This window comes from Choristoneura fumiferana, chromosome 13, assembly GCF_025370935.1.
Source record: "Choristoneura fumiferana chromosome 13, NRCan_CFum_1, whole genome shotgun sequence".
In the NCBI taxonomy this organism is placed as follows: domain Eukaryota; kingdom Metazoa; phylum Arthropoda; class Insecta; order Lepidoptera; family Tortricidae; genus Choristoneura; species Choristoneura fumiferana.
Window position 1 is genome coordinate 3,663,024 of NC_133484.1, and position 14,501 is coordinate 3,677,524.

General features: G+C 38.6%; 1 protein-coding gene across 2 annotated transcripts in view; it reads right to left on the bottom strand.

The window, feature by feature from the left end:
* Positions 1-14,501, bottom strand: part of LOC141433901 (uncharacterized) — a 134,683-nt gene that overhangs the window by 5,030 nt on the left and 115,152 nt on the right. For both annotated transcript variants that reach the window (XM_074096018.1, XM_074096017.1), the window contains exons 4-6: positions 14,328-14,460; positions 6,179-6,312; positions 4,582-4,783 (exon numbers count right to left, since the gene is read on the bottom strand). In XM_074096018.1, coding sequence (XP_073952119.1) covers positions 4,582-4,783; positions 6,179-6,312; positions 14,328-14,460 — 469 coding nt within the window. The remainder of the gene's footprint in view (positions 1-4,581; positions 4,784-6,178; positions 6,313-14,327; positions 14,461-14,501) is intronic.

Genomic DNA, 14,501 nt, shown 5'->3' on the forward strand with positions numbered 1-14,501 from the left:
GGTCCAAGCTGATCTCCTTGCTGCGCACCCACCTGCGAAAGAATTTGAGAATCGCCGTAGACAAGGTAAGAAGGAGAATGATAGACCTGGTGTAAAAAGGTACAGGGTGGGAATGTATTTTTCCACTTCGCCTAACAGAACATCCCTCTCGCCAGTATTGGACGCGTTCTTGAGATCCTACTTCAAGACGACACAGTCTGGATTTCCGGGTTCCGTGACGAAAGTGCGTGTTATGGATCGTGACCTCAGTGTTCCGAAACCCAGCTGAAAATGAGCTGGTCGAATTCCGTCTAAGCCCACGGCTGACCCATTATGGAATGACCCTAGTGCTCGCACCACATCCTCCAAGTTTACCGGCAAGGCTTGAATGGACCGATCCGGCTCCCGAGGGAAATTTAACGTGTGGGACGCGGGAGGATGCTTCGTACGCAAGAACACAAGCGTCTCAAGACCCGGAGGTGCTACCGAGTGATCTGATATTAGCACGCGAACGGACCCCACACACCGGCCTCATATACTTTGGACGTTTGGACTCTATAGTCTTAAGGACAGAATGCGACCTGGAGGAAGCCTGCCCGTCACTACTAAATTCAACCAAGTCCCATGTTCAAGTTTGGTCTTAGTTTGCGGCGTGTGGAGAATGTGGGCTTGCCAGTCTTCCTCGCATCAGCACATGGAGTTATTATAGTGGCCTTGTCTCTTAAAATTAAAAATTTTCATGAAACCCCATCGGGTTACCATTCCGTTTGTGCATGGTGCACTGGCGAGGTGGACGGCTCGACACCTAATAGCGTCGCTGCCTCGGGCTCCGCTGATATAACGAGTTTGGGATGACGTGGGGGCTAGAGACGCTCTGGCACTTGTGGGTGGGTGTGCCACTAGGGTGGATTTAGCCAGGCTGAAGTCGGTATCAAAAATCAAAGCGGGAGCGTGGTTATGGGCTTTGCTTGCTCCTTATTTGGAAATACTTCTGGACAACGACTCATTGTGGGTGGCAGTAGCTCTCCGCCTGGGCTGCGATGTTTGTGTGCCTCATAAATGCATCTGCGGCTCCATGGTGGAAGCAAATGGCCATCAGGGCTTAAGATGATCGGTATAACAAATAACACATAATTTCACAATATTATGCTATAAGTATTTAGTAGTATAATGTGTAGATATAATTTAGTTTTCTTTATGAAATCGTTGGAGTTGCAATTCTAACCTAACCTAGTTTTCAGGCAGTTTCGTTTCTTGATAGGGTCGCAATTCTAACCAAACCTACTTTTTTGGCATAACACATTATTATTATAATAGTATTACGTATTCCAGATTATACCAATAATTCATTATACCCACTGAAAGTTATATCGACCAATAATATATCTAAAGTTGTTATACCTAGCCACCGGTACGCACCCTGGCCATTTCACGCGTTGAGTTCTTGTCGGTGTTCAGGAAAATTTCCGCGCCACTACGCTCTCTTTGACATGCTGAAGAGGGCTTTAATATCCGCCAACATCCTCTGCGTTCTGGAGCCTCGGTCCTCTGTCGAACCGACAGCAAAAGGCCAGATGGCTTAACTTTAGTGCCATGGCAGAACGGGAAGTGTTTGCTGTCGGACGTTACGTGCGTCAGTACTTTCGCCGCCTCGCACCTCAGCTGAACAGTCCGCGGCAATCCGCGGTGGATTTTGCGGTCAAAAAACGGGAGAATTATTCGGCACTGAGTAACTATTATTTTGTTCCTCTTGCGTTTGAGGCTATTGTTTACATTCGGGAAGTGGGACGTCGAATTACGGAATGGGGGTCTCACGCTCACGCTCGCGCGGATTCGTACCCTGGTGCAAAGATTGTCTATCGCCATTCAACGTGGTAATGCGGCCAGTTTGATGGCTACCTTTGCGCCAGTGACAACTCGAGGGGGCCTTCTGGACTAAACTTAAGCTATTTATGTAACATTAATAAAAACAAATTAATACTTCTTACTCTACATTTCAAATACTTAGGGCCGAATATCATCTTTATTCGATGCAAACAGAACCGTAGCGATCAAATTATAATTACAAAATTTTGAAATAGATTTACTATTGAGGTTGCCTGGTAGAGATCCCTTAAAGGGATAAGTCCGCCTTTGTACAAGTATCTCAAAGTGGGTCAATTGTGTTGTGTTTCTTTTCTTTTGTACAATTAAGAGTTTACATACATACATACTATTTTCTTTTATCCTTTGGCAACATAAAAGAACTTTAAGTTTTAAGGAGTAATAATCATTATAATTTATAAATAAAGTTATAAATCTTAAGAAAATATGATGTTTCTATATACCAAACATCGAATTGCAATGATATTTTACTACGTGTATATACTAAAAACTTTTTTAATACACGATAAAGGTCAAGAGTAATGACTAATTTCACCAAATCTATAATATTTCGTGAAGTGTTTTTGCTAATCCTATTTGAATGTATGCTTTTGTATATGTTAAAATGGCTAAAATGCCAAACGTATGTTTTAGTTTTTAAGAACAAATAGCTAAATTCTTATAAATTAATTCTTATCAATACAACCAAATGACTAAAGGTGTATAAAACTTCAACTCGGGGAGGGCATAATTACTAAAGTGACAAAGGTATTTTCTTTTTTTTTGCACAAAATACTAAACGTCCAACATTTGCAAACTAGATAAATGGCAAAAGACTGAACGACAGTAAATCGAAAAATGGCACAAAGGTAACAGTACTAAAATGAAAATAATGAAAGTGATGCTGCATTAAGTGATTTGCTTCCCAAATTTAAGCGTTTTTTGAAACACTAAAGCGCCAAAAAAAAGTTAAATTTTGCTCCAATCACTTTGAAACCTAGACAGTTTGATGCAGAAAAATTCGCTGATTCTGGTGATATGCATAACTCATTTTAGTCCAAAGTGTCGCTTTAGTACTTTTGCCTGCCGAGCGACGATATATATTTTCGTAAATATGATTTCAGAAAGGCCAATTGAAATGATGAATATGTTTGTATATTTTGTCCTACACAATCCTCGTTTCCTATGAACGCTTCTATTTCTCCGTAGGCCAAATCCATAAGCTTTCTATTCATGCGGGATCCGATTCAGTTAGCTAGCTACCGTTCACGCTTGACGACTCTTGTCGCCGGCCCAGTTACTAGAGCACGGCTATTCAAGCCGGGGCAAAGGGGCTACTACGATATCCGAAAATCGTAGTTCGTGTTGTAATGTCCCTCTCACACACGCATTAAATAATATAAGCGCCAGGGGGACGGCACGATACGAAGTTCGAATTTTGCACTTCGTAGTATTGACTCAGAAATTAATCAAATGCCAACATACCTACATATTGAAGCGATATGTTTGCAATCGATGTCAGAACATCGAAACTAATACAATACCATACCATACAACTATTCCTTATTGAACACCGCAGTACAATGTGATAAGAAATGCAGACACCTAACTTTTGAAATAATACATTGTCAACACGTGCATTGTGTACGCTAACATTATGTATAACATATAACACGCTTTATGTTACGTTCGACATTCATTATTACCTCGACATATGTAAATTTGACTGCTCATTTTTGTTATTATTATTTTTGAATTTAGTTCTTTATTTTATATTTTTGTTTTATTTTTGCCTGATATTTTATTGTATAAAACGGGGTAGAAAGAGATAGTGTATGCGACCGAAAACGTCAGCATATTAAAATACAAACTGAGACATGGATGCACAGAAAAACCAGAAAAAGAGACCAGCGCTGGGAATGGAACCCAGGTCCTCAGCATTCCGTGCTGCGTGCCATACCCCTACACTACCACTGGACAGGAGTACAGACACGGATTTCTCCTATGCACACATATCTCAGGTTGCTTTTTTCTATTAACAAAGTAACAATTTTGGAGTTGAAATAAAAAATACAAAAAGACTCCTTATAACCAATCATAGTCAGCATATTAGACAATATAGCCTCAGTCGTTGGCCAGGCGCTTTTGTAATTCCTAATTAATACTAATATTGACTCACTACCAATTAACACTTCAACGAGCTCGTTAAAGTGTCAATGGGCAGGCCATGTAGCACGGAGAACAGATGGCCGTTAGGGCCGAAAGGTTCTCGAGTGGAGACCGCGGATCTGCAAGAGCAGCGCAGGACGTCCATCAACGAGTTTTTTTTTTAATAAACAAGTGGTACAAGTGAGTGGAAAATTACGAGCCACTATTGGAAACCCCTTAGGGGTTATGTAATAGCTGGCGAGTCATCGCGCTTCAATTCTCGTCCAAACTTAACCCATAGGTACATAAGATCAAACCTGGTTATCACAGGCTAAGTAGTATTTTTTTAAAGTCCGTTTACAATGTTTGGAGTCAGTGCTGCCAGCACTTAAAACATCACTTAAAAAGTCTTTTGGAAGGGTATTCAGTATTTTAGGGATAAGATAACAGTTCGTTCTGCTTCCACATATATTATTCGTATTAGGCAAATTATATGCAAGCCGTTTCCAACCGATGCAACTGGAGTTCTATGGGGGAGGCCTATGTCCAACAGTGGACGTCCTATGGCTGATATAATGATAATTGACTCACTTCTCTCCGGCCTCGGATCGGTATCCGGAGTAAAGAAGTCCAACTTGGCGGACTCGTTGTAGACGTTGTACATGGTAGCGTTGCAGGTGACACGCAGCCTGCCGCTCGGGAACAGGTCTGGCGTGACCTTTAGCTCTACGGCCACGCTAGTGGAGTACAACCCGCTCTCTGACGGCTGGAAGCTAGTCTCCGATGAACGGTGCTGGAATCAGATTGAAAAGCTCCTCGTTAGAGATATGTAGTATACTATATGTTTGTATTGCCAAGGGTGTTTTTGTTCTAAAGAATAGAATATAATATAATTATATAGAGGTTAGGTTAGTCTAGTGGTTAGATAACCTGACTACGAAGCTTGAGGTCCCGAGTTTGATTCCCGTGTCGGGGCAGATATTTGTATGAAAAATACGAATGTTTGTTCTCGGGTCTTGGGTGTTTACTATGTATTTAAGTATGTATCTATCTATATAATTATATTTATCCGTTGCTTACACAAGCTTTGCTAAGCTTACTTTGGGACTAGGTCAATTGGTGTGAATTGTCCCGTGATATTTATTTTATTTATTTATTTTATATAAGTATTATGTTACTTAATCACGACTACTATTTATTACCAAAATTAATGAGCACGGTCGCTGAAATTTGGTCGAAACGTTGAGATAATTTTAGCAATACTCTAAAGAATTATTTGCCCACTGATTTTGTATTTGTCTGAACTTTGTGTTATTTGTCTTATTTTTGTAACCTGACATGTATTACGTTAAATAAACTTAGATTACAACCTAATTAATTAAAAAATTATGAATTAACATTATATTTATTTCTAAACTGGTATTGACAATTTGTGAAATCAGTTCGTAAATGACGAAGTTCTGAAGTAACTCAAATTCTGGAACTCCGTCTGAAAAAAAATACAACCGAATTGATAACCTCCTCCTTTTTTGAAGTCGGTTTAAAAAACAGAATAAACCTTTATTAACACGCTTAGAGTAAAAGATACAATATTACTTTTTAATATATAAAAATGAATCCCATAACTTGGTCACGGCATCACGCGTGAACGGCTGGACCGATCTCGCTAATTCTTTTTTTGTTGTGTTTGCTATTGTCAAGAGAAGGTTCTTATAAAAAAAGATTTAGAAAATTAAAAAAAAAACTACTTACGCCGGGGGCGAAGCCGCGGGCACCGTTTAGTTATTAATAAAAGGAAGATATTTTCCACATTAAACTAAATACTATTTACATAACTAAGGGGCTGTTTCACCATTCATTGATTAGTGTTAAGTGACGGTTAAATGTGATGCCGTCTCCGTCTATTCGAACAAAACAAATAGAGACGGCATCACATTTAACCGTCACTTAACACTAATCAATAGATGGTGAAACAGCCCCTAAGTGTGATAAGTGGATTGGGCTCAGCGTATGCTAACAGCATACAGCCCAACCCTTTACTTACACTTGCTGCATATCTTTGTTTTTATAACTGTGGGTAGGTTCGAATACATAAAAAAATCGGACTTATGATAGGAATTGAAAATGGAGGTGCTGACGAGACGGATGTTATACCACTCTACAAAAAAGTAAACATTGGTAGCCTCACCGGTTCATCGTTGATATAAATGGTAAGGTTTGCCGGCGGTTTGGCTGGTGAAGACGTGCAGTTCGCCCTCAGCAGCTCCCCTGGCTGGTAGCGCTCCTTCTCCGCCATCAGGATCGGAGGATACAATGGTATCGCTGGAATGTATTACGTTTGCACAATTAACGAATATGTCTTCGTTGAGTTTCAGCCGACGAGCCAAAGTAATAGACATAGCCTCTGCTCATTACAGCGTACATAGGTCTCTGTATATTACACCGTATCATGCCATGATCGTAATAGGAACGTGTCAGCCGGAGTGTCAAACGGTACCCTTAGTGTAAGTTTTCGGTTACAAAATACGTCTCGATCGCGTTCGCGTTAAAATCTCAATTTGTATGGAAACACGAACAGCGCCTCCAGCGGAACGTTTGCGATGTTCGTGTTTGCATACAAATTGAGATTTTAACGCGAACGCGATCGAGACGTATTTTATAACCGAAAACTTACACTAAGGGCACAGAATGTCAAACGCATGCATGACGCGCGACGGCGACGGTTCGTTACCGAAACGAGCTAGTGGGCATGGTTACATACTTTTCGATACAAAGAATATATTTTTGCCTAACACGTAATTACGGACATGGACAATAGACTCAAACTGACAACGTCTAACAGATGTTAGACCAGTACCCTTAGTGTAAGTTTTCGGTCACAAAATACGTCTCGATCGCGTTCGCGTTAAAATCTCAATTTGTATGAAAACACGAACAGCGCCTCTAGCGGAACGTTTGCGATGATCGTGTTTCCATACAATTGAGATTTTAACGCGAACGCGATGGAGACGTATTTTGTAACCGAAAACTTACACTAAGGGCACTGGTAGCATTGTGATCGGTTGTGTTGCTCTCGTAATGAACTCTGGTTGAGTTCAAAACGCGTCAGTGTAGTGTGGTGGTGGTAGGGTTTGTGTGATTAGTGCGTGTTCTTACAGTGTGGACGTGGAAGAGCTGCATGAACACACATCTGTTGCATAGACATAGCTGATAAGGTCGCGGGTGAGCAAAGTGGCTTTAAGTTCGCAAAGTAACGCCTGATTCAATAAATTATAGATATTATACAGCCAACGTCTTGCGAAGAGAAAAATAAAATTGGCTTTAAGAGCAGAGGAACCATTTCATGAGCGTCCTTTAGAAAATGAACAAGCAACAAGAAGTTTGGGTCATATCAATATTTTATTTTATTTTACTTTATTGGAGAACTAACAGAGATAGAATCATACAAAAACATTATTATGCTACAGGCAATCCGAAAACAATAAATCTACCTCCTTACCGATTCTCACCAAAACATAATTCCGATATTTTGAACTAGAATAAGTACGCACTAAATATTACCAATAATAATACTTAACAACATGATAAAACCTAATCTAGTACCTAATGATGCAAAAAACAAAGAAAAAGTATAATGGGCAAATGCATTGTTTAAATTTGCTGGGAAAGATGATTGGACATTTGAACATGAAATTACCCTGAGATTCACTGCATATTTCATGAAACGATGTTATCTACTTAAACTTGTTAACCTACTATCGACCCCGGTATTCTATAAATATGTTTTCTTGTCAGGACATTTATGTTTCTTTTATTTTGTCAATGATAAAAATACCAATTAGGGAAGTGACCCAATTTTGCCAAGTTGATTGAATTCGCCTCAATAATGATGATGTTCGTCATATTGGCCTTTAACGATATTCCATAGAATAGAGTATTCATCAATATTAAAAATGTTATATTGCTTTGTTTGTAAATATACGAGTATATCTCAGTTTAGAATTCAAGGAGTAAATATCCTAACGCACAATACTATACAAAGTCTTGTTATTGTACACCACAGTAGTAAGCAATACAAATAAGTTTTTGTTAAAAATTACATTTTTAATACCACAAGCTTTTTTTCGCTGATTGTACTTGTATTGTTGTGATCCAAACTAGATTTCCGTACCAGATTTCAAGTCGGTACTATTTAACCATTGAGGAGTTTCCTCCTGCGGAGACAATCCTGGCAAGACCACCAAGATGTCAATACCAGATATACCAAATCTCAAGTCAAAATTTAGCTTCCAAGGTTTGATTTGACCCAAACAAGTAAATAAACAAAGAGGACAAGCTAAAGAAAAGCTTGTAAAAACAAGTAAACAGAAAGAAAATTACAATGTATAATTTGTATGATAGTTTCACATTGAAATTATACAGCCCGCTGCGTAAATGTTCAGCGTTTTTCGGCGTTTTTAGGGTTCCGTACCTCATTTGGTAAAAACGTAACCCTATACTCGTAAGATCACTTTGTTGTCCTGAAGACTGAAGAATTAGATGTTGGGAAGTTGTTTAGGTTGCGTTTTCACTAGAGATGTGCGAAGATATATTGCGTCATGAACCAATAGAAACGTTTAATTTACCAGTCCCCGCTCCGCTGAGGTGTTTCCACTAGAGCTGCTGTGCATTCCTCACAACACATCTTGGCACGTCTCTGATGAAAACGGCAAGCACTTAAAATAACATTTACGCTTAATTAGAAGCGATGGCTTGATTCGACGACTGAATATTTCAAACATGCAAGATGCATGTGAAAATGATTTTAAACACCAGTGCCTGTTGATTTTGCAAAGTAAATTTGGGGCGCAAACTCCATTGCGGGGCGCTTAATGATTCCATTTGGGCAACGGAGCATTTAATAAAATTTTATCGACTCAAATAAAACTTTTGTGGATAAACAATAATGATGTCTGAAAAGTTTTTATTGTCAATGAGAAATATTAGATTCTAAAGTAACTAACTAAGGATTTTCTTGTTAGTTGTTCGTTTTTTGTAACTTTAGATTACCTATTGGAAAGGAATCAAAATAAAAACTGTTCACATTACTTTACATTAAAGTCAAAGTCAAAGTCAAAATATCTTTATTCAATTTAGACTATAACAAGCACTTATGAATGTCAAAAAAAAATCCACCACCCATTAATAAAAAAAATATCTTATGATCATGTAATTAATTTTACAATAGTGCATTTTGAAAAAAGTCACTAAATTTACCGGTGCTCCACAACCACAAGATTATATATTTTTTACATTAAGTTCGAGTGAAAAAACGAAACCCTCGTAGAGCACCCAAGTGTGTCTGTATTTATCAAATATACTAGATTGATTAAAAGTTACTTAATGTTACGTAATCCAAACGTGTTACATATAAATGAATTTTAAATTTGCACGACACTTTGAGGAAGGTGGAGCTCCAATCTACACACATAATATTATCCAACCCGAACCCTCTAAAATGCATTCAAAAACCTGAACTTATTTATTTATCAATAAAAAAAAATTACAATAAAAAAAAACATACATAAAAAATAGAGATTTCTGTTAACACCAGCATTATGACCAGCGTTATGACCAGCATAAACTTTTATTACGTAGCGTTGCATAACAAATATCGAAGTCGGAAATATTGTTTACTTGTTTATTAGTGTTTCTGTTTACACTATCACCGTCCTTCACAAATACAAGTGACTCCTTAAATTAATATATTTCAGGTAGCAATCTTAACAAACTTGACCGCCGCATAACCGCCGTCACCTATTTGCTTGCGGTTATTTCGACAAAGTTTCAACCAACTTCTCTTGATCTGACTTTGAAGTTACCGTAACTGTATCGGATATTAGTAATTTTGAATATTACTAATAGTATGCTTGTGTGTGCGTGCGTGCGAGTGTGCTAGTGTGTGTGCAAGCGTGCGTGAGAGTGATTGCGTGAGTGCACGTGCATGTGTACTTATGTGTATCAGACCTAATTATATACTAGCGAAGACGCGGACAATACTACTTTAAAATTAACCTCAGGATTGTTACTGGGGTCTTTTCGTTCAGTATCAATAAACGGATTATACCGTTGAGAGCCCAAGAGTGTGAAGGTGAAAAAGGTTTCTTTACATTCTCTAAGAAAAATCGTATTCCCAACTCCAAGAAAAGATACCTATCGACGGGGAAGAAGTAAATCCTCCTATCTTACATTTTTGGGCAAATTGACTTTTTAATGTAGTTAGATGTAAAATTTTATTTTACGTATCCTGTAAAGATCTCCTATCTACATGTTCAAGTTTTAGGCGATTTTTTGTCAAATAGAAATAGCTCTTAAAATACAGCTTTTATATTTTGTAAACATTTTTATGAAAAAACCTCCTTTCTGCTGGAAGAAATTACTCCTATCTGTTTCGCGCGTGTTTTTGCTGAAAATATCTCCTATCTGCATAAAGAAACGTGTTTACTCGACCGCTGCGCTCGCGCGACTGACTGGTGTGTTGAGTTGACAACCGCGTAACGTCTTGACGGCTGATCGCGCGATGTCTAGGAGGTTCTAGTCCGTCTATACAGATGGTGTTAGCTTCGCTCAGTTTGCACAACCGCGCCGCTGCTTACTAATATCACAGCAACAAGTGCAAGTTTTAACGTGCATCTCGTGAAATATATTGTGAAAAATAGAAAATAATGTTTAGTTTGTGTTGGATTGTTAATGATTAAGGTAAGTTTTACAATATAGATTACAAGGTAGTAAGTTTACAAGGTAGATTTTTTTGTTTTAAAAATACCTCCTATCTCCGTATATAACGTAGAAAAGAGATGTTGGCATTGTTAATACTTTGAAGTTAGAAGATCTTACTAACGGCGAACCTGGACGACAGGCATTCAATTTTACGTGTGCAATAGATACCTATGATGGTTTATCTTATACCTAATTACAATGTTCAGGCACTGCGTAATATTGGACGAGAAGATATTACAAAGTTTACCGAACGCTGCCCATCCGAGTTGGATTCTTCGGGCGACCTCTTTGTCGAAGTTGGACCTACCCAATTGGTCAACTTGTACAAGGTAAACATAGTGGTCAACAACTTCAAGTGCATCGTTCCCAGCGATAACCGGCACGGGTGTGACATGGACATTTGACATGATTTTTAGTCTTGACCATATTCATCTTAAGACCCACCTGAGGTCACTGAGCATTGTATTTAGCTCCTCCAGCGACTTTGCCATTATGACTATATCATCGGCAAAACGAAGATGGGTGATGTACTCGCCGTTGATATTGATGCCGAACCTGTTCCAGTCCAAGAGCTTGAAAAGGTCCTCCAACGCATTTGTGAACAGCTTCGGAGAAATAACGTCTCCCTGTCTCACACCTCGCTGTAGTTGGATTGGTTGTGTACTCTCGTTCTGCAACCAGATCGACATAGTGGCGCTGCTGTACAAACTCTTTAACACCTCGATATATCTATAGTCAATATGGCATCGCTGAAGGGACTGCAATACAGCCCAGGTCTCGATTGAATCGAAGGCTTTTTCATAGTCCACAGACGCTAAACAGAGTGGCCGATTATTCTCCTCGGTCTTCTGTATAATCTGGCGGAGCGTGTGAATGTGGTCTATGGTGCTAAAGCCTTTACAGAATCCAGCTTATTCGGGAGGCTGGAAATCATCAAACCTTCGCTCGAGACGATTCGTAATGACCCTCGAAAATAACTTGTATACATGACTCAGGAGTGAGATGGTTCTATAGTTCTTCAATAAGGTATTGTCGCCTTTTTGAAGAAGAGCACCACCACACTTCTATGCCATGCATCCGGCGTGGTACCCTCGAGTATGACGGAATTAAATAACCTCTGGAGGACTACAAGTACCGGTTTACCACCCGCTCTCAGAAGTTCTGTCATGATTCCGTCATCCCCCGGAGCCTTGTTGTTTTTAAGTTATTTGAGAGCCACTCTAATCTCGTACTGGCTGATGGGATGTCTTCAGTGTAATGACGGATTAGTTTAGCTCTGGTATCTTGAGCTGCACCTACAACGGGCTTCTGTGTCGAGGTATATAACTGTTCGTAAAACCTTTCGAGTTCTCTCAACAACTCCGGTTTCGATGAGATGATACTGCCATCGTCGATCTTCAACTTAGTCATTTGGCTTTTCCCAATAGACGAATTCTTTGCGAACACTAGAGCCCTGGTTCCGCTCAATTGATTCCTTAATACGTGCAGTATTAAAGGCACGCATATTTGTTATTTGTTAATTTACCTTCTAATAACTATAACTCTGGGTTTACTTAATTTTTGCTAGGAAAACCATCGGAAGCAGTAAAGAGAAGATTTTTTATTGATGATGACACAGGACCCAAGTATCCTAAACGTTAGTCTATCGACTATTAACAGAATAATAAAATCGTAATTTTGTTTAAAGTTTATATCTTCAATAAAGATATTATTACGGTGTTGGCGTCTTATTGATATATTTTTATTTACAAAACGATATTTAATTATTATGTTGAATGCTCTGTAAATTTCAGCTAAGATATTCACTTTCTAATTCTTCCCCTATTCCATTGAAATATCTTCTAACTTGAACTCAATTTGGGATTCGTAATAAGCAATACCTCCTATCTTACAAAATCATGCTTAATTTATGTTATAAAGTACTTATTGATATTATTCTAAATAAAGATAAGGTTTTTGATGCTGTAGAACATTGTTTACACAGAGAAATTATACTAATATTAGGAATTTGAAGGAATTTTTACTAGTGGAAAAATCGTCTAACTTCAAAATACTCGACACAACACAAGGAACAATACCTTCTAACTTGCACTTACTTTAAATCCTGTAGCACTACTAAATAATAATTAGTTTAAAAAAACAACTACTTAGATAACAAACAAACCCTCAGAACATCAAATCAAGGTAAAATTATAAACAAAAAAGATATTCAGTTTTTCCTTCTCCTGTAAAGTTAGGCCTGTGTGAGATAGGAGAATTTACTTCTTCCCCGTCGCTATACTTAAGTGAATTAATGTGTGAAACGAAGTTCGAAATTAGCTATGTAGTTTTTGGTGAAAGAGAACACTGCGAGGCAACCCACATATATCTATGCTGCTGATTAATGGCACACTTACGACATTCGGACAAAAAAATATTCGACTATACGAAAGGTAGCTGGCCTTGAGATCATAACTTTTAATAACATTCTTAAATAAAATTTTCTATTTTGTCTTTACTTCTCACTACATTACTGACGTTCGCTCTCAGAAAACCTTTGAAAATGTAAATAAAATAGAACCCATCCAACCACAAATCGAGAATCGAACTTCGTTAAGTTTGCTACAATACGTAGGAGACTTAGTTTTGCTCTGGAACTTTTATTCATTATGCCAAATCGAGATCGGCAATAGTGCCAAAACATAGGTTTTGAGAAAGGACAATAATTAATTTATCTACTTAAACATTAAGGGGCTGTTTCACCATCCATTGATTAGTGTTAACTGGCGGGTAGGTGTGATGCCGTCTCTACTTGTTTTGTTCGAATAGACGGAGACGGCGTCACATTTAACCGTTGGTTAACGCTAATCAATGGATGGTGAAACAGCCCCTAAATCGTGATAATTAATGCTAGACTCAGCCAAGCTCATTTAACATCATCATATCAGCCGCAGGACGTCCACTGTTGGCAGGACTACTACGCTGCGCTTTTCGATCCGCAGTCACCATTCAAGAACTTTTCGGCCCCAACAGCCATCTGTCCTCCGTGCTGTATGGTCTGCCCATTGATACTTCTTCTTCTTCTTCTCTTTTAAAATATGGCTTTTCTGTCCTAATAAATAGGACAATTTCGCCAGTGTCAAGTTAAACTCTCTTTGAGAGGCACGTTGTACGGTGATTGTAGTTTTTGCAACTTGATAGTAAAATTCCAGAAACCACGTGGAGACCACTTGCGCATTAAAAAATGTTCGACACGAGAGCAATATAGGATTTTGGGATCACTGTTCACTGTTAAGGTTAATCGCCGCATAAAACACTATCAAAATTATACTTCAACTAGCCAAAGAAACAGAAATAGCAAAATTAGATATTGTCTACATCCGCCATCTTCGAATGCTACAAATCGAATCCATTGATACTTCAATGAGCTAATTCGCTTGGCAATGTCAGTAACCCTCGTTCCTCTACGTATCTCCCCATTTCTGATTCGATCCCGTCGAGAATATTCCTCTCCAGTCTCCATAGCTCCCTTATACTGATACTCGTAGTTTATTCACTATATCTAAGATTTACATACTTACTTACTTATCGAGCCTTACCTATGACATCGATGAACTTGTAAGCGATGGCAGTGGTGAAAGATGTGTCTGCTGTCACTTCACAGCTGAAATTGCCAGCGAGGCTGAGGTCGAGACGCCGGAGCACTACCTGCTCGCCGTCCGATCTGTTGGTCTAAAAAGAAAAATATCTTACAAAAATTATAATAAGCATAA